At 30.8% G+C, this 20,878-nt stretch overlaps 1 protein-coding gene across 1 annotated transcript in view; it reads right to left on the bottom strand.

Moving 5' to 3' along the window:
- Nucleotides 1-4,715: 4,715 nt before the first annotated feature.
- Nucleotides 4,716-20,878, bottom strand: part of LOC111695810 (inactive dipeptidyl peptidase 10) — a 48,478-nt gene continuing 32,315 nt past the window's right edge. Inside the window, exons 17-22 of the mRNA XM_023465251.1 lie at nucleotides 20,703-20,790; nucleotides 18,765-18,844; nucleotides 17,167-17,348; nucleotides 16,288-16,330; nucleotides 8,768-8,918; nucleotides 4,716-5,786 (exon numbers count right to left, since the gene is read on the bottom strand). Of these exons, the coding sequence (XP_023321019.1) occupies nucleotides 5,637-5,786; nucleotides 8,768-8,918; nucleotides 16,288-16,330; nucleotides 17,167-17,348; nucleotides 18,765-18,844; nucleotides 20,703-20,790 (694 nt within the window). The 3' untranslated portion in view covers nucleotides 4,716-5,636. The remainder of the gene's footprint in view (nucleotides 5,787-8,767; nucleotides 8,919-16,287; nucleotides 16,331-17,166; nucleotides 17,349-18,764; nucleotides 18,845-20,702; nucleotides 20,791-20,878) is intronic.

Genomic DNA, 20,878 nt, shown 5'->3' with positions numbered 1-20,878 from the left:
TACTTATTTTAACTCTAACTCTGAACTAAATGAATATAGAAAACATACCGGTTTAAGAAAGTTTTATATAGATATTTGCAATCATCCAGAACAAAAAGTTTTATTAAGATTAAACTGTTTTAGGTTCATGGGACGTTTTCAAAAAAATGCAAAAAAATCATTTCTGACACCCCTAGGCTTAGTACGTCAATATGATTCACCAAATCCATACTGCAGTCCTTCAATTATCATAAGGGAAACTTTCATCTTTCTAAACCTCCCAGGGAAAGATTTGACAGGTTCTTTTCATTTCAATAAAAGTAAAAAAGATTAGTTTATAAAACATGCATCTAAAACTAAAGAGAAATTTTTGAACTTTTTGCTTTTTATCTTCTTATTAAAATAAAAGTTATCTTTAAACATTGAAAAGATTAAGCATTTAAAAAATCTAAATCCTGAGTTTGCTTTCACAGCAGTAAATAATTTCGGGGATTTTTCTGCTTTTCAGAATATACACTATACACTATACACTATACACTATACACTATACACTATACACTATACACTATACACTATAAACTATACACTATACACTATACACTATACACTAAACACTATACACTATACACTATACACTATACACTATACACTATACACTATACACTATACACTATACAGAATATACACTAAACACTATACACTTTACACTATACACAATACACTATACACTATACACTATACACTATACACTATACACTATACACTATACACCAAACACTATACACTATACACTATACACTATACACTATACACTATACACTAAACACTATACACTATACACTATACACTATACACTATACATTATACACTATACACTATACACTATACACTATACACTATACACTAAACACTATACACTATACACTATACACTATACACTATACACTATACACTATACACTATACACTATACACTATGCACTATACACTATACACTATACACTATACACTATACAGAATATACACTATATACACTATACACTATACACTATACACTATAAAGTATACACTATACACTATACACTATAAAGTATACACTATACACTATACACTATACACTATACACTATACACTATACAGAATATACACTATACACTATACACTTTACACTATACACTATACACTATACACTAAACAATATACACTATACACTATACACTATACACTATACACTATACACTATACATACACTATACACTATACACTATACACTATACACTATACACTATACACTATACACTATACACTATACACTATACAGAATATACACTATACACTATACACTATACACTATACACTATACACTATACACTATACAGAATATACACTATACACTATACACTATACACTGTACACTGTACACTATACACTATACACTATACACTATACACTATACACTATACACTATACACTATACACTTTACACTATACACTATACACTATACACTATACACTATACAGATTTCAAGGAAAAAGCAAAGTCTCAAACAAACAGACAATAAAAAAAACGTAGAGGAACGGAAAACTTAAACAGAGTCCGAATTTAATGAATTTGAGCCGCGTCTCAAATCCGTCAAAAACCGGTTTAGATTGTGCGCCGTCTTAAATATTGAATATAATTTCATGAGGAACCAACCATATTCGAGCCGCGTCTTAAATTTAAGCCGCGGCTCAAATTCTTTAAATTTCATTGAGTCTTTAGATTTGATTTTCATTGGGCTTTTCTGGAAAAAAATACGATTATTTTTTTTTATTTTTGCACTAAGGATACCTTAAGTTGGACACTATCAATTAAAGTGAAAATGGCAGATAAAATAAACCTGCAGTTTTTATCGCCAACTTTTACCAATAATCTTGATTTTTTATTTTATTTTCAATAAAAGATTTTGCTTTGTTTATTCAACCATTTATTTGATAAACTACACTTTCTGGTATATACAGTTTACAGATTTACAGAAAATTAAATAATTCTCTATTTACATTTTTTTCTTCATTCGTACAATTACAGCATGGATTCAGACTAGGATTTTTTCTTCTTCGTAATAAATACAAATATTTATTTTTTTACTAGTTTTATATACTTGTCATATAATGACAAGCCCAACAGCTATATATTTGCATAACAAATTTACCAGATATAAAATACAACTATTTATACAATTAGGAGACATGATACATGATCACACAAAAATCGACTTATTTAACCGATTACGGATTATTTTGAAAGCGGTCTAAGAAGACTTTACATATTTTAACTAAACTCAATTATTTTACAAGTTAAAGAGAAGTTTTTGCGAAAAATAAAAAAAATAAAAAAAGGTTATTTATATCTACAAATATTACATCAATTAGTGCTATTTCTATTTCCATTCAATGTTTCTGTTTAAACAATTTAATGCAAAATCTTTCTCCATTTGACTTAAAAAATGCAGTGAAAAATGTTATCTCTTTACTGGAGCTAGAATTTCGAATGTAAATCCAAATAGCAATCCATTAATAATAATCATGTATCTATTACCTTTGATATTTCGTAATTTAGATTTTTTTTTTCGAAAAAACGGGCGATAATTACAACTTCTTAAGTGAATTTTATTCGAAATGTATATTTTTGACATCTCTATATGGTACATAAAATTTTCTTACATTTTGGCGCGGTACTATCTAAGTTGAATAAAATGCTTTTTTAAAAGTGTCCTATCTTGGTTTAAATTAGTCATGATATTCCAGTCAATTGTAGACGAGGGGGTTGCTTTTATTATATAATTTTCTTTTTTCTTTTTCAAATTTTTTGTCCTCTAGATATAAAGTGGAGTGTATTGAGTAAAAGATTTATAATATTCAAGTCAAAACCAAAACATATGATTTTGATTTAAAAGGTTTTTACAAGTTTTTCCATTTACAATTCTGAAAAAAGAGAGTAAAAAATGACTGTAGTGTACTTGAAGATGTCTGTGATAGTGTAGCTTTTATTTTTTCATTTATTTTTTTATTTTTTATATTTTTTATATTTTTTATCCTCCAGAATAAAGTGAAGTGTATTGAGAGAAGATCTTAACAAATTGTTCTTCGATTAGAAACCCATTGTTATCAGAGAAGATCCGAGTAACAAAGAAAATAACAAAAACTATTAAAGATTTTTTTCCCTGATCAGACAATATAAAAACATAGTAGTCCCTCCCCCAGGATCTATTAGGGAGGAGGGCAGGTAAAGATGTTGCAAAAAACGAGAAAGCAAAAATGTCCGATTATGTTTTAGTAAAACTCAGATGAATTAAAATAGAACTATAGGTTAACGATTTTATCAAAAATTCCTCAGTTGTTCTAGTTTTAGAATTAAAACTTAAAATTTAAATTTTTTTTAACTGCAAAAAAAGAAAAAAGCTTATTTAATAAGATGCGAATACAGAATATTTGAAAAATTTAGAATTGTAAAAGAATAAAAAATCATAGTTTTCTTATCTCTTTCAGCAATATTTTCTTATAATTTTATGTTCCAAATTCTGGAATTCTTTGTTTTGTTAGAGGGTTTATGACAAAAAAATGAAAAAATTATAAAAATTTAAAAAAGCTAATAATGTAAGAATGATTAGATTAGGTCCAAGTGGATTAGAACAGATAAATAAATAAATAGGTGGATGAATGAAAGGATGATTAGATAAATAACTAAATAAATAAATGAATGAATGAATGGATGAATGTTAAGAGTAGATTATTGTATCCTGCTCCAGGTGAATTAGAATAAATAAATAAATAAATAGAAGGATGAATGAAAGGATGATTAGATAAATAACTAAAGAGATGAATGAATGAATGAATGAATGTTAAGAGTAGATTACTGTATCCTGCTCCAGGCGGATTAGAATGTCCCCCCAACCTTTCTTTTATTTTTATCTGAAAGTTAAACACTTGGCTTACTAGTTGTATATCTTTCTAGTGGATTATAAAACCTTCAGAGAAGAATAGAAAATTATTTAAAGATTTTCACCCTAACCCAGAGAGTTTTCGTTCCAGCATAGAGTTTTCGTTCCAGCATAGAGTTTTCGTTCCTGTATAGAGTTTTCTCTTTGGTTTTTGGCCTTTATAAATAATGTAGTTTTCGTACTAGCATAACGTTTTTGTCCCACTATAGAAAGTTTTCCTCAAAGCACGGAGTTTTTGCTTTAGTTAGAATAGTTTTTGCCCTCAATAAGAGTTTTCACCCAGAATAAGAGTTTTCATCCAGAATAAGAGTTTTCATCCAGAATAAGAGTTTTCATCCAGAATAAGAGTTTCACCCAGAATATGAGTTTTCACCCAGAATAAGAGTTTCACCCAGAATAAGAGTTTTCATCCAGAATAAGAGTTTTCACCCAGAATAGGAGTTTCACCCAGAATAAGAGTTTTCACCTAGAATAAGAGTTTCACCCAGAATATGAGTTTTCACCCAGAATAAGAGTTTCACCCAAAATAAGAGTTTTTGCCCAGAATAAGAGTTTCGCCCAGAATAAGAGTTTTCATCCAGAATAAGAGTTTTCATCCAGAATTAGAGTTTTCACCCAGAATAAGAGTTTTCACCCAACATAAGAGTTTTCGCCCCACATAGAGTTCTGCTCTATATAAGAAGCTAGAAATTATGATTATGAAACTCAACTCATTGCAAGGACATATTTACTGTTTCTTGCTGCTCTGCTTTAAATATTGACGGTTTTGATAGTTTATAAAATTATATCTAGACAATTTTAAGTCATTGTACAAATAGAAATCTGCGCATATGTCTATTAATCTTAATATTAATGGTACAAGTATAGCAGATCACATTTTGGGAATCCCAAGATTAGAAGTTTCTTTATACCATTACCAACAGTTTCAAATAGATTATTTCTATAATTGTGTTAAATTAATAATGTGAAGACGATATACAATTCGTCATTTAATTATCATTATCATTTTATGAACAAAAAATCAGGGCTTGAGTTAAAAAAAGCTAGAAAACATAAATAAAAGTTAAACTTTAGACCAAAGGGGTGGGGGTTCCGAAGTCGAATGGTATTATTTTTATGCTGATCCATGCAAACCTTCTAAATCGTTTAAATTAAATTTTGAATCATCTTCAGCTTGACATTAGAATATTGGAACAGTACACAGAAACTTGTGTGACTGTGAGTAAACCTAAACTTTAATATTAGAGAACTTTCTCTTTAAACGTTGGAAGCTTCTTTAAACTCATTTTAGGATTAAATAGAAATAAAAGTCGAACTTTAAATTGAAGAATTAGAATCCTATTTCTTATCTAAACTGTTATATTACAAATAGAACCAGTTGGACGGGGCCCACACAGGAGCATTAAAGGGACTGCTAACGTAAATTTAAGTGATTCTCTCTCTAAACAGCCCTTTAAAACTTTTTATTTGTAGCTTCACGGCTTTTACTCCGATTTTTTGAGAATTTCTCCAGCAATAAAATTGTCAACATTTTAAATATTAAAATGATATTTTTTGACTAGGTGACTGGCGTGAATTGGTTTAAATGGAAATCCCTTAAGCTTACGTTGACAATAACTTTTTATAGTTAAAATTCATGGACTTTTTTCTATCACTTTTTAATAGTCTTGAGGTTGTATTAACCAGCAGAAATATCTGCTATGGTTGCAAGGAAATAATCATCTTGGAAGAAGTTCTCCACCGGGCCCAGGCAGTCCTCCAGGTGGGCCTCAATACTCTTGTAGAAGTGAATCATAGAGTTCGGGTCAGCCTCAGAGTCAAGATAGATCTAAATATATAGAAATGATCATAGAGTTCCTGTCCTACTCAGAGTCAAGATGGATTTAAACATTTAGAAATAGAACATTATAGTTCCTGTCCTACTAGTACTCAAAGTCAAGAAAGATCTAAATATTTAGAAATGAAGCCAAGATAGATCTAAATATTTAGATATGGAGTTAAGATCAATTTAAATATTTAGAAATGGAGTCAAGATATATCTAAATATTTAGATATGGAGTTAAGATAGATTTAAATATTTAGAAATGGAGTCAAGATAGATCTAAATATTTAGATATGGAGTTAAGATAGATTTAAATATTTAGAAATGAAGCCAAGATTGATCTAAATATTTAGATATGGAGTTAAGATAGATCTAAATATTTAGAAATAAAGCCAAGATTGATATATTAAAATGATTAATCGGGGTTTCTGAAAGTTTCTTCATTCTATAACTATATATCTAATTTCTATATATGGCTTGTTGTCTGTCTCTTTGTTTGTATCCAATAAACGTCAAAACGGCTGAACCGATCGGGTCCAAATTTTTTGTGGGATCTCACGTGACCCCAGGGAAGGTATAGAATGATCAAAATTTTTAAAATTTATGCTTAAGTTTTTATTTTTGTAAAAAACTTTAAAATCTCGAAAATCCGCAAATCTTTTTTTTTTTTATAAAATCCGCGAAATTTTTTTCTTTTGTTTTTCAACGTTATAATGAGAACATGTTCACAGCTGAAATAGAAGATCGGCGCGAAGCGCCCTAAAAGCCAAATGTTTTATATATGTTTGGAACTTTTGTAAATGAAGAGTAAAGACCTCAAAACCCATAATTTAATAATTTTTTGTCTGTCGTGTTAGAAGGCCATGGAGAACCAGTAGAACAGTTTCAAAATCTTAAAATATTGCAAAATTACTTTGAAAAACACTTTATGCCGATCTTTTTCCCGAAAAACTTTGGGTTTACCGCTTAAAATGTGTGGAACGAAGCTCTTGTATATTCGAAAACGTGTCAAATATTTATTTTATACTCGACATGTACACATTGTACCGTAATTATACACGTTGTACCGAAATTGAACACGGTGTACCGTACTTGTACTGCATGAATTATTGTATAATTTACAATTGATATCTGCTTAATCAGTAATCAAATTCTTGTCAATCTTCAAAGGAGGAATAAAGTGCTGAATTATATATAGCTTGTCTGGCTGCTGGTTTCTTGGTTACTTTGGATCCAATAAACGTCAAGGTCAATATTTGTTGTGGGACCTCACATGACTCCAGAAAAGAGTTATGCCCTTCTTGACAGTTAAAATAGCCCACAAAAAATAAAAATCCGCGAAAGGAAATACATTTTTGCCACAAACTCTAATTTTTAAATTCCCTATATCTCGGCAACCCGATTTTGTTGTCCTTTAATATTTCACACTACACATTCTGTTAGATTAAAAACTCTTAGTTTGAAATAATATAGGTGTTCACCATCAGGTTGAAAAGAAATATGGATTAGAAAATTTAAATTAGTGGTAAAACTTAGTAACCTTAATTGTTGTTTATTGATGAAAGAAATGAACCCCCCTGTCCCTGTTTACGCCTAGGGACACATGATATTTCATTTTTATTTGAGTTTTGAAATGTATCCTTTGTCAGCTATTATCCGGAAACTGTCCCCTGGAATGGTTGGTCAGCAAACCAGTGGATTCTTCAAATTTCAGAAACATTAAAAATAATTTTTTTTGTCTAACGATTAATTTCCACGTAAAATATGTTCCATCAAACAATGTACATTTTAACGATAAAAAATAATTTTACTTAAAAATTTTGCTATCCTTGCTTCCATATATTTCCTTCTTACACCTTAACATAATATTGTAGCGCGGTTCCCTGCACTTTCGTCATCGAATTCACGAAATTTTGACAAACCTGACAAATATAAAATTTTCTTAATTTTTCCCTCATCTGTAAAACTTTTCAACAAAGAATTAATATCTTATTTTGTCATCTAGAAATTAATTAAAAATAATACGGGATTTATTTGCACCAAATAATACAAAAATGAGTTTAAAAAAATTTTGTCAAAAAATTATTTTTTTCTGCTACATAACATCCTTTGTCATATCTTACTTACTTCTGTATCAGAAAATTGCCAATTTTGATTTAAAACGACAATATTTATCATTTTCGAAAATGTGATAGAAAAATGGGTCAAATTTAGAAAATGATTTAAACCAATTCTAAGGAAAAAATATCTTTCGCTCATAATGGGTTAATATTATTGGACGTTTATTGGATGCAAACAATAACAAACTAAGAGACCATTTTGGTGAATATTCATATAGATGAAACCAAAATGGGTTTTATTCAACAAAATATCAAAATCCAAAGATTTGAAATGAAAAATATTTCATTCAATGTAAAAGTACAAACTATTGAAGAAGAATATCAAGAAACAAGAAATAAAAGAAACTTTGTTGCAAATGCAAAGAATTTTAAGTATGCTTGAAGAAGAGATATACACTAACCTTTACTTTTATCATTTTATTTTCATGCTTTAAACTTGTTTTTTTATGCATGAAATATGCATCTGCAGCTGATTGAGTAAATAAATGGAATGCATGCCGAATTTTGAAGTTTAAGTTTCAAGTTTTAACTCTAAAAGAAAAATGTTTTATGCATAACAACAATATCAAAAGAAATAATCCCCAAAAGCTTTAGCATTAAAAGTTTCACCATGGCTATGAAATTACATAGATTGAAAACCAAATCAACAGTACACATCTGGAGAAAAAAAATCGTACTTCAAAGATAAACTAGCGCAATTGCTGGTGGGTTGTTTCATAAAACTTACCGACATTGGGTTGCAAAGATATTTGGATCATAAAATCAGAGTTTGTGAGCTTGTAACAGTGGCAAGATTATAAAATAGATCTAACTCTAAAATGTGTAATTCAAGACCTTCTGTAAAAGAAAAATAAGTAAAACTCTGACCTGTTGTTTAAAAATGACCCCCTGACGTACAAGGGCTCGTGTAAGAGCAAGCAGGTGATCCAGGCAAATCAGGTTGCCAGGCTTATTCGTGATAAATATCCTCTTGCTTGGATACAGGCCCGAGTGCAGGGATACGCTACTCGTCTCGAACCTAGTCATGAATACAAAGTTTCAATATCAAAAAATTAAAAATTATAAAAGAATGACTAAGAATTTAACTTTAAAAATTTGGTTTTATTTTATCTTCTGCTCTTTTCTAAGCAGGTATAGCCATGTATATACAATTCATTATCAAATAAATTACATTCGCGGATTTCGTTTCTTTTGATTGATAGAAAAGCGTTGTTAAAACACACTCCCTGGCCCAACATAAGCAAAAGCCTAGAGAAGGGGGGGGGGGGATGAAACTGGTAAGAGAAAAGGGGAAAGGAGGAACAAAAAACAATTTACACCATGTGCATATTCAAATGACAGCCTCTTCTGTAAATTTTTAATTTACGTACACAATGATACACTTATATATATAAAATCGCAATTTAAGAACAAGCGCGGGTAAACGGCGGGAGTAACCTTGCCAACGCTAGGTTCCCAATCTAGTAGTTAATAAAACTAATGAAAATGATAATGATGATTATGATGCTCGAAAGTATTGAGATATTACTAGTAATACTATTCAAATAATATTATATTGACAGTAGATAAATGAACAGGTACTAGTGTTCAGCAACCAAGCTAAAATTCATTAAACTTGGTCCCTGTATGTATTCCGCAGAAAACTTTTGCTTCAAAAATAAATCTGAAATAATTTTATGAACACTCTTGTTCAAAAACTAAACAGCCTTTACGGCATATTCATTTTAGCTAATTAAACATTAAAACTGCACAAAGTCAAATTATATGAGTTGTAAATATAAAATTAAAAAGTTTTCTATGCTAAAGGTAACTTTATAAACATATATACAGGGTGTCCCAATAAACATTGGAATTAAGTGACGAATTCGATATCGTCTTTTTAGATAATTCTTTGATTTAGTATAACTATAGTGATACCTACTGAGAAAGCTGTAATCTGTAAGAGTTTCGTCTGCTATGTTCACATTTTGTTTGTTTATGTTTTGACTGCATACGGTTGTACTTAGTAAAACCAGAAAATTACAGTATACAAACAGAGTAAACTTGTCCGTCTCCACTGTTTATCTTGCGGAGACATTATAGACACATCTTTACAGTCTTTTACCCTTTTCATCATAAATAAACTCTAGCAGACATAATAATATTATGGCTTTTGAAATAAAGTATTACAATGCTAATTCATAACAAAGATGATATCCAATTCGTCACTGAATTCCCATGTTTTTTGGGACACCCTGTAGATGCGTAGATTTTAAACAATTATAAGCTTTCATCTTACTCACGTTCACATTAAATATAAGCATATGTTTTCAACCATAACTCCTCTTGTTGCAGACTGTAGAGCTCTTGAGAAAAACAATTGAATTTCTATTACAGGGTTACCCACAAAGGATGAGACTTCAGAGACGATTGTACGAAATTTATACTCTCTGTTTCCTTACATTTACCATTCCCAGCAACTTTAAACTTGTTTGTTTCTTCGCCAAATCATTGATTGAATCATTACATTTTCATATCTAATGCAGAATACTTAATTTAACCTAAGGATTGTCATATTTTAAGAGTTTCATGTCGTTTTTGCAGTCTCAACCTTTGTGGGTAACCCTGTATGTAACCGGATACACTTTCTTTTCTCCCATTACGTGTGTGTAAAATCAAATGCTAAGAGGTCACAAAGTCGTAATACTTCTGTTTCTATATCTGTATATGTTTTCAACTTTTTGTCTCACCCATACTTGTAATTTGTTTATATTTTTTTAGCAAAGTTTGACGATTAGCTTTACATTAAACGAAATTCTTTTTAAGATTTAGTTTTGTTCAGTCATTGAGCTAATCATTAAAAAAAGTTAGTAAATAGAATTAGACAAAAAACTTGTGTGCACACCTCATTATTTCTTTATAACGAAGCTGCGAGGTAAAAATACTAATTGGACAGATTTATAGAACAAAAATATAAAATTTCTAACTGAAGGGCCTGGCGCTGTCCGTGGATTTTTTTTTTTTTTTTAATTTGAAGGAAAAAAAATTTCGAATTTTGTTTAGCCTTTAACACCCCCTGGACACCCATGGGTGTCACTGTCCACAAAAAATTTCAACCCAATCGGTCCAGCTGTTTGGCCGGCTATACGCAACATATATACGAATGTCTTGTTTTATTATGTAGATTTAAAAGAACGTCTTTAAATAAATTGCCCTGTTGAAGATTGATTTGCCAAAGAACCTTAAAGTCAAAAAAGACGAAATCTTAAATTGCCTGAAAACATGCCACTAATGCTAGTTTTCTAATCCTGTTATATTTGCAATTTGATGCTTTTACTACTTTAATCATCGATCCTAAAGGATCGTATCAGACTCTGGAAAAGTCATTTTATTGTTTCTTTGTACAATTCTATAATTATACATTTATAAATATAGTTGGCTGATGGATCACAGTTAATACAGGGATGCCAGACTAACTAGACAACCATGAAAACTAAATAACAATGAAAACAACAAATATCTCCCCCCCCCCTCCTCTACTCTCCTCTCCTCTCTATCTCACTACATAAACCAACCCCCTTATTACGTTATCTAAATACCTTTTGACCCTAATATCAAATTTAATTTATATCAACCCCCCTCCCCCCGTCTCAAGTATACTAAATATGTTGTTCATATGCTTTTTAATGGCCATATTCTTGAGATAATTATATATATTTGATTTGATATTATTTGTAATTTTATCAACCCTCAGTATTCCCTTTCTTATTTTCGCTTTGCTCCAAATCTATGTTCATTTTAGACATTTAACCCAAAGTGTTTCCATTTTTTGTTTTTCTCATACATATAAATGTTAATTATATCTATATCTAATATCTATATTTTATAGTGAAAAATTAGTTTCCCTTCAAAATCGTTCAAGTGCGGGTAAACGGCGGAAGAAAAATTTGTAACCTGGTAGCGCTGGGTTCCCAAGCTAGTATCAATATATTTTAGAAATTTAACCCGTTTCATCCATCTTTACGCCGTTTATTTATCTTTTTTCTTTTAGACATTCAACCCCTTTGTTCTCTTCCCCCATATCGATGTTAATTTATCTATAAAAATATTTTAGAAAATTTACCCACGGTGTTCCCTCTTTCCCCTATGTCAATGTTTAACTATCTCTATCAATATTTTAGATATTCAACCTGCAGTGCTTTCTTATTATTCCCCAATCAGCCATCAGTCATTAATTAGTGTTAATTAGTTTATCATTAATTATTATACTATTTGTATAAACCATCTCATCAATTAGTGTTCATCAGTTTATCATTAATTATTATCCTATTTGTATAAACCAAGTCATTAATTAATCTTAATTAGTTTATCATTGATTATTATCCTAATTGTATAAACCATTAGTCATTAATTTGTGTTGATTAGGTTATCATTAATTAGTATACTATTTGTATAAACCATCTCATCAATTTGTGTTAATTAGTTTATCATTAATTATTATACTATTTGTATAAACCATCTCATCAATTAGTGTCAATTAGTTTATCATTAATTATTATAATATTTGTATAAACCCTCAGTCATTAATTAGTGTTAATTAGTTTATCATTAATTATTATACTATTTGTATAAACCATCTCATCAATTAGTGTTAATTAGTTTATCATTTATTATTATCCTATTTGTATAAAACCATCTCATCAATTAGTGTTAATTAGTTTATCATTAATTATTATACTATTTGTATAACCATCTCATCATTATAGTTTCAGTAGAAGAAAATATTTCCATTTACTGTTGTAGCGCCGATTGAAGGATTCATATCTATAATTGGATAATGAGAAAGATTGAAGATAGATTATACCGCCATACTATTTCTATTGGTTCAGAATATACAACAAACACATGACTGAACCCTGATTGGACCAGGTGCTAATGGACTCGGCATACAGGAGTGCACTGAAAACTAGACAGTAGGAGAAGGTCAAATCAATGCGACATTACTGCTACGATTTTGTGACCTTGTAGCTCCTTATAGGTCAAGTCATCAAAAGCAAATTTATACAGTTACATATTAGAAATTTAAAAAAAAAAACATTTCGTTCTTCTCAATACCTCTTCAATAATAGGAGTTATGATTGAAAACATTTTCAATCATACGTACAATATACGTTAGGGTTTCTCAAGCATGCAATACAATCATCGAAAGTCAGAGAGATTTCTGTAAAATCGTCGAGTTCAACAGTTTCACGCATAGTTTTTTCTGGAAATTTAAACATTTAAAAAAGAACGAATCGAAAAGGAGATTACATTGCTAGCTATAACCAGCACTTAATTTTGTTGTTGTTGTGGACTGTAGCATGGTACGTATAATATGATTATCAAAATTCAGAAAAAGCTTACATCACTTTCGGTAAATTGTTTTTTTCTCGATAAAATTTTTCATAAAATATGAAATGATATGATGGTTAGTCCGTGTCAAATGGCATAATTATACAAATTTAGTGAAAAAAACATAACTTTCACTTAATATTTTTTTCTGTACGTTGTCAAAACGTACAATTACAAGCTTATGTCCAATGTTGTATGAAATGATATCTATATTTCTCCCCCCCCCCCCCGAATCCCACAAATCCTACCCACTTACTCCATTCCCAAATAGTTCCAAATTGCCATGAAAAGTTATAGTTTTCGAGTCTGGTTCAACTTTGAAATGTTACAACACCTTGGGCTTTGATTTTAACTCACCACAGCAGACTACTCAGAAGGACAAGGTCAAATTTATGCAACATTGCTGCTACGACTTTGTGACCTCGTAACGGAGTTATGATTTCAATCATACAATTTTTTGAAGTTCTAGAAATGTACATTTTAGGACTTCAAACTACTTAGGTCTTTTAAGTACTTGTTTTTAGATTTAGCTTTTTAGAGTAATTGACAAAATTCGTTTTTTGCAACCTTTGTTTTACTGTAAAGTTATCCTTTCTCCCACTTTCCCCTCTTTCCCCCCCCCCCCATCTCTCCAGGCTATATTTCTTAGTTCTTGATATTCAATGTATTTAGCTCCAGCTAATCTGATGATACAGCTCCCTTTAATCATCATCAATATATAATATATATATCTATATATATGAATATATGTACAGTGAGATCCATATAAAACTGTGGAATATTTAGGCAACATTTTAGCAATCGTTAATTATGCGTGTTTCTTGTTTTGCCAGTAGCTACACTCGTGCACTCGTGTGTTTCATGTTCATTGGACTATTTCACATTTAGGATTCTTAGCTTGAGTCAAACAGTCGTCTTCATATTCAAAGTTTTATGGATATCACTGGATTTCACATACATATAATATATATATATATATATATATATCTACCTTGTTTAACATAAATAAGCTTGTACAACCCTAGCCTACTGTAATGGATTGGAAATGTGTCTGTTGATAGTTATTAGGTATACACATACATACATACATTGATGGATGGATAGATAGACAGATAGATAGATAGATTGCTAGTAAGATAGATAGATAGATACATAGATAGATAGATAGATAGTAAGATGGATAGATAGACAGATAGATAGATAGATTGCTAGTAAGATAGCTAGATACCTTGATGTATGCATAGATATTTAGATATTTAGATAAAGATTTGTAGAAAAGTGTATCCAAGGTTATTATGCATTATAACCCTGAGTGTATCTATGTATCAAATCCATGTATGTATTGTATACAATAATTAATACATTTGTATTGTTGTACAATACAAAAATAATATTTTCTCACAATCAGGTATCCTGGTTTCCAGGTATCCTGGTTTCCAGGTATCCTTTTCCAGGTATCCTGTTTGCCAAAATGGGGAAAAATAAACTCCCATTTTTATCTTTTTTTTTGCTTTGAGAATTATGATATTGTGAGGAATAAAACAGAGAAGGTATATATTTCTTTACAAGGTTTTTTATGCTTTTCTTGTCATATTTACTCAATCAGTGCCGATTCAGCCTCTTCTTGCAGACAATACATATCTTGGATTCATACAAGGAAGATTCACCAGGAACAAAAATGTGTACTGCAGTTTCTACTGTGGTTGATTACATTCCATTCTGGAATTGCAGTACACTATTTATAAGATAATTTAGGTTCCTGGTTTTCTTCCCCTTGTTTATATCCAGCTTTATATAAGAATAATAGCTTCCCCTTGGTTATATACAGCTTTATATATGGAAAATAGCTTACACTTGATTATATCCAGCTTTATATAAGGAAAATACCTTCCCCTTGGTTATATTCAGCTTTATATAGGAAACATAGCTTCCCCTTGGTTATATTCAGCTTTATACAAGGAAAATAGCTTACCCTTGGTTATATTCAGCTTTATATAAGGAAAATAGCTTCCCCTTGGTTATATTCAGCTTTATATAAGGAAAATAGCTTCCCCTTGGTATTATCCAGCTTTATATAAGGAAAATAGCTTCCCCTTGGTTATTTCCAGCTTTATATGGAGAAATTAGCTAGCTATGTTTCTGTTATATCCAGCTTTATGTAAGGAAAATAGCTTCCAATTGGTTATATCCAGCTTTATTTAAGGAAAATAGCTTCCCCTTGGTTATATCCAGCTTTATATAAGGAAAATAGAGCTAGCTATATTTCTGCTGAAAGCTTTATATAAGGAATGTTAAATGGAACCAGATTGTCTTAAAATCGCGTGAATACATATTTTTATTTTTATTTTTCTTATTTAAGTTTAGAACTCAAATTATAATTTTACGGTTGATGGCTGATTTAATTTTGTACAATCTACGTACTTGTAAAATGTAAAAGAATGGTATTTAAACCACCAGATTCAAAACAGTATCGTAGCCTTGTCTGACCAAGTATCAATTAGATATCAATCACGGGCAGCCGTAGTACATTTGAATTTCCGACCCGGGTCAACATTTCCGGTCCCAGTTTGTACTGTATCGCCAGGTCATTGGGAAAAAGAAGCAGACATCCAATAGGACTAGCCGGTGCAACAAGGTTGACGCGGTTGAATTTAATTTTACTGAAAGAATCAGAGGTGCGTGCAATGTTCATAATTTTGGAAATTGATTATTTTCAATTGTGGTTTAACTACAAAAGTGATTTGCGCATATGAATTATCAGGACTTACACTTTAAACCTAGAAAAACGATCATATTTTCCTCAATCTTGATCAGAGATAAAGGTTTCAAGGGAACTCGTTATAAATTGGACATTGCCATCTTTCCATGGAGTGTCACTTGAAGTTAGACGAACTGTCCCTTTAATTATGTATATATATATATATATATTTATATATATATATATTTATATATATATATATAATATACAATATACAATATATGGTATATAATATATACAATAAACAATATACATATACCTGTTCTTCTTGTGCCCGAGCAGGTGTTCACTGATGAAAGCATCTACAAAGAAAAGGTTTATATTTATATATATTTATCTATTTATAGTAAAATTGTCAAAATACAAACATCCTTTCAATATAAACTTCACACAAAATATAGCTGAAGGGAATATTTGAAAAATCATAATTTTCTTCTTTTTGAATTTAAAAGGATTGGTCGCGTTTCATGGACGTTTGATTTTACCTTTCAAATTGACTTTTACTTCTTTGTGTGCACTTCTTTTTAGCTTTACTGTAATTGGCAAAATTTATGCTGAAATTTATACAGATTTTTCATCACGGATAGTGCAGGGGGGGGGATTGAATTTAACAAAGAGAATCGAAAACTTTTACAGAAATCCATTTTACATTAGTTATGGTTACAAAATTCCTTTCAAGAATAAATATCGTTTAAAAAATTTAACTTACTTTTGCATTTGTAGTACCCATTCACAAAATGTACAACAACAAAAAAACAACAAAACTCAAAGTGATTCAAGCAAAACCCCATGAGAATTACCTAATTGTTCCTTAAAAACTAATCATTTATCTGATAAATCCACATTAAACATTAAACATTAAACATTTATTTTAAGATTTTCTTGAAAACTGCAAGTTTATCGAGCGGATACAGTTTAATTAATGGCAGAACAACCAGTGTCAGGATTATCGAATTTCTCAGAAAATAGAAACAAGAAAATAAATTATCCAAAGAAGAATAATGATAAACTGCTAAACTATTTAGAAAATTTGATAAAATATCTTGCTCTAAATAACACAATAACAACTTTTTTAATTCATAAAGAAACGAAGAAAACAAAGTTTGTATTATCTTATATAAAGTAAAGTTTTAAAAACCTGATAATTTCCAGTCCACTGTTGGAGATATAAAGACAGCGCATTTAGTTGTCGGGTTCTGTTTATCCATTGAAGTCTCTAGATCTAGACCTAGAACCATCCCTGCAGTATATCCTCCTCCTCCTTCTCCAACCAAACCAACCTTACTCCGGTCAACATACCGCAGTTCACGGGTCAGGTATCTAGGTTGGGTTGTATTGAATATAGTGAATTTTTATACAGTTTTATAAATTTTTGCCTGGGATAAAGATATAACAAAGTTTAGTAAAAGAAATTATAAAAATAATACAGTTTTCAATTATTGGAAGTTTTAAACGAATAAAAGTCTAAAACGATCCATAACGATCCATAACGATCCAAAACGATCCAAAACGATCCATAACGATCCAAAACGATCCATAACGATCCCAAACGATCCAAAACGATTAACAACACTAGTTTCATAATTCATATATGTACTTTAAAGTGAGAAGCAGCAAATTGTACGATAGATAGACAGCATTGATGCAATACTGAAGTGCATTTAATGTTGATACAAAGAAATTTGTTTACTTTTAAGTTAATAATTATTTTATTAAGTGAAATGTGAGTAATCTACATACACTGCACAATTGCTGTGTCTCATATTTACTGGACTATTTATTGTTATAACTTCAGTCTAAAACTCGACTTCTTATTCCAGAGTTTTCTGGTTCTCACTGTAGGTTTATTTGTAGGGTAATAGATACAGGGTGTACCATTCAAATTTGAAATAATTTGCAACAGATTTGCCCATGTTATCTTAAAAGTAAAATTCACGAAACTTAAATTTTGAAATGGAGGGTTTAATGAAATTACGTCAACAGAGGCCAAATTTTAATAATTTGAGCTGCGTCTCAAATTTTTGACGCGGCTCAAACATGACTGATTTTACTTGAAATTTTATTCAGTGTTTCAAGATTTGAGCCGGCGCTCAATTGGAACCGATTTTTGGCGCTTCAACGACGCGGTTTGGATTCTTCAAAGGAATTGAGTCTTTGTCACAAACTCTGATTTTTAAATCCCTATATCTTAACAACCCAATGTTGTAGACCTTAGATATTTCAAACTATGACTTCTGTTATATCAAACAATCAAAGTTTGAAATATCAAAGGTCTACATAATTTGGTTGTAGATATATTGGTGTTGGAAAATTGGGATTTGTTGCAAAGACTCAATTCCTTTGGCCTCAATTCCTTTATATTCCCAGCACAATGTATTCCATCTTAAAGTCTTACAGCCCGTTATAGTCCAAAGCCACAGTTCAATCTAGTCAAATGAATAGATAAGTTCAAATTACTAGTGCGACTTTTGACACCGTATCACCTCGTATGAGAAAGCCAAGTTTATTTGGTTGCGTTTTAGACATTCAGCACTCTTCTAAATTCTTGATTGGCCTTCAGATAAGGGAGCTTTATGATTGAAAACATATAAGATTTCAACTATACATAAATTTGATGTGTCCCCCTGCCCCGGTTTCCTAAAACCATTTTGGATTTTCATAATTTCGCTGAAAATTTAAACGTTTTTTGATTTTCATCTGAAAATCTCAGATTTGATAAAATATTCAAGAACTAACCTTAGAACTTTTAGAATATCCTCCTGAGCTCTCATTCCTAGCCTCGTCTCATTCCCTCCACCTCGCAATCCAACCTCAACCTGGGATAGGATATCACGTCAGAACGGCTGAACCAATCGGCCCCAATTCTTAGTGGGACCTCACATGACAAAAAAGCCTTTATAGATAAATAAAAACAGATTTTGCCGAACAAAATATAAAATTTTAATTTTTTTTGCAAATCCACTTTTGCGAAATTTTGACGTCAAAACGGCTGAGCCGATCGGGCACACTTTTTTCAGGAAACTTACTTGAACTCTGATGCGGTTTATTGATGCTTAAAAGTTCAATAAACCCGAATAACATGTTGCTAAATTTTGCTAATTTTAGAAATCCATCCATCAGAAAATCCGCAAATTTTGAGTTGTTCAATGTTAGAAGAAATGTCCTCTTTAAAAACGAAAATTTGAGAATTAGTTCGCTAAACTACCTACCGATGGTTTAAATCTTGAATCACTGATCAAAGTAATTGTGAGGATTTGAATCTTTGTTTCAGGATTTAAACCGGCGCGGTGGTAGTTCAGCAACTTCTCATATTCATTAAGTTTGGTCGTCAATTCTTTTTTGCGTTGGGTCAAGCAGGAAATGGTTTAACTACATATTCACAGTTCAACTTTATCAGGAATATATTGTATATACACTGTAGAAAAATTATTCCTTTAATCCTAACCCCTCTCTCTCTTTAAAATATATAAACAATTTTTAAGTGTTTTTCATCCCTGAGGAGAACAATGGTTTTAAAGGGAAAATTAATGAATTTTAGGACAAAAAGTACCAACAGGAGGAAAAATTTGCCAGCTGATATTCAGATAATATTTCCCCCAAGATCTTGGAGGGGTTGGGACTGGGGAAGGGGAGGGCGGGGGAGGAGATATTATTGGGAAATAAGATAAACGTATGAAATCAATTAAACAGCAATATGAATACAAAAAAATAAGTTCAAACATATTTACGACTAAATGTACATAGTACATATTACATAATCCTACCTGAGCTACTGTATCATCCTACCTGAGCTACTATATAATCCTACCTGAGCTACTATATAATCCTACCTGAACTACTATATAATCCTACCCGAGTTACTATACAATCCTACCTGAGCTACTGTATAATCCTACCTGAGCTACTATAATATCCTACGTGAACTACTATATAATCCTACCTGATCTACTATATACTCCTACCTGAGCTACTATATAATCCTATCTGAGCTACTATATAATCCTACCTGAGCTACTATATAATCCTACCTGAGCTACTATATAATCCTACCTGAACTACTATATAATCCTATCTGAGCTACTATATAATCCTATCTGAGCTACTATATAATCCTATCTGAGCTACTATATAATCCTACCCGAGTTACTATACAATCCTACCTGAGCTACTGTATAATCCTACCTGAGCTACTAAAATATCCTACGTGAACTACTATATAATCCTACCTGATCTACTATATACTCCTACCTGAGCTACTATATAATCCTATCTGAGCTACTATATAATCCTACTGAGCTACTACCCGAGTTACTATACAATCCTACCTGAGCTACTGTATAATATCTGAGCTACTATATAATCCTACCTGAGCTACTATATAATCCTACCTGAGCTACTATATAATCCTAACTGAGCTACTACATAATCCTACCTGAGCTTCTATATAATCCTACCTGAGCTACTATAAAATCCTACCTGAGCTACTATATAATTCTACCTGAGCGACTGTATAATCTTACCTGAGCTACTTTATAATCCTACCTGAACTACTATATAATTCTACCTGAGCTACTGTATAATCCTACCTTATCTACTATATAACCCTACCTGAGCTAAGATATAATCCTACCTGAGCTAAGATATAATCCTATCTGAGCTACTATATAATCCTACCTGAGCTACTATATAATCCTTGTGACTAGTTATATAATCAGTCCAGTGCATACTCCACTTAGAGTTTATACTTGGAAACACTTCACCTCTAAACACATGAAAATTTTAACTTATTTTAATATAATGTTAAGATATTTTAGCTTAATTTTAAAATATTTGAACATAGTTTTAAAATG

This window comes from Eurytemora carolleeae, unplaced genomic scaffold (genome assembly GCF_000591075.1).
Source record: "Eurytemora carolleeae unplaced genomic scaffold, Eaff_2.0 scaffold56, whole genome shotgun sequence".
Taxonomy (NCBI): domain Eukaryota; kingdom Metazoa; phylum Arthropoda; class Copepoda; order Calanoida; family Temoridae; genus Eurytemora; species Eurytemora carolleeae.
The sequence above is the reverse complement of the archived record's forward strand: the minus strand, read 5'-3'. Positions and strand labels throughout refer to the sequence as shown.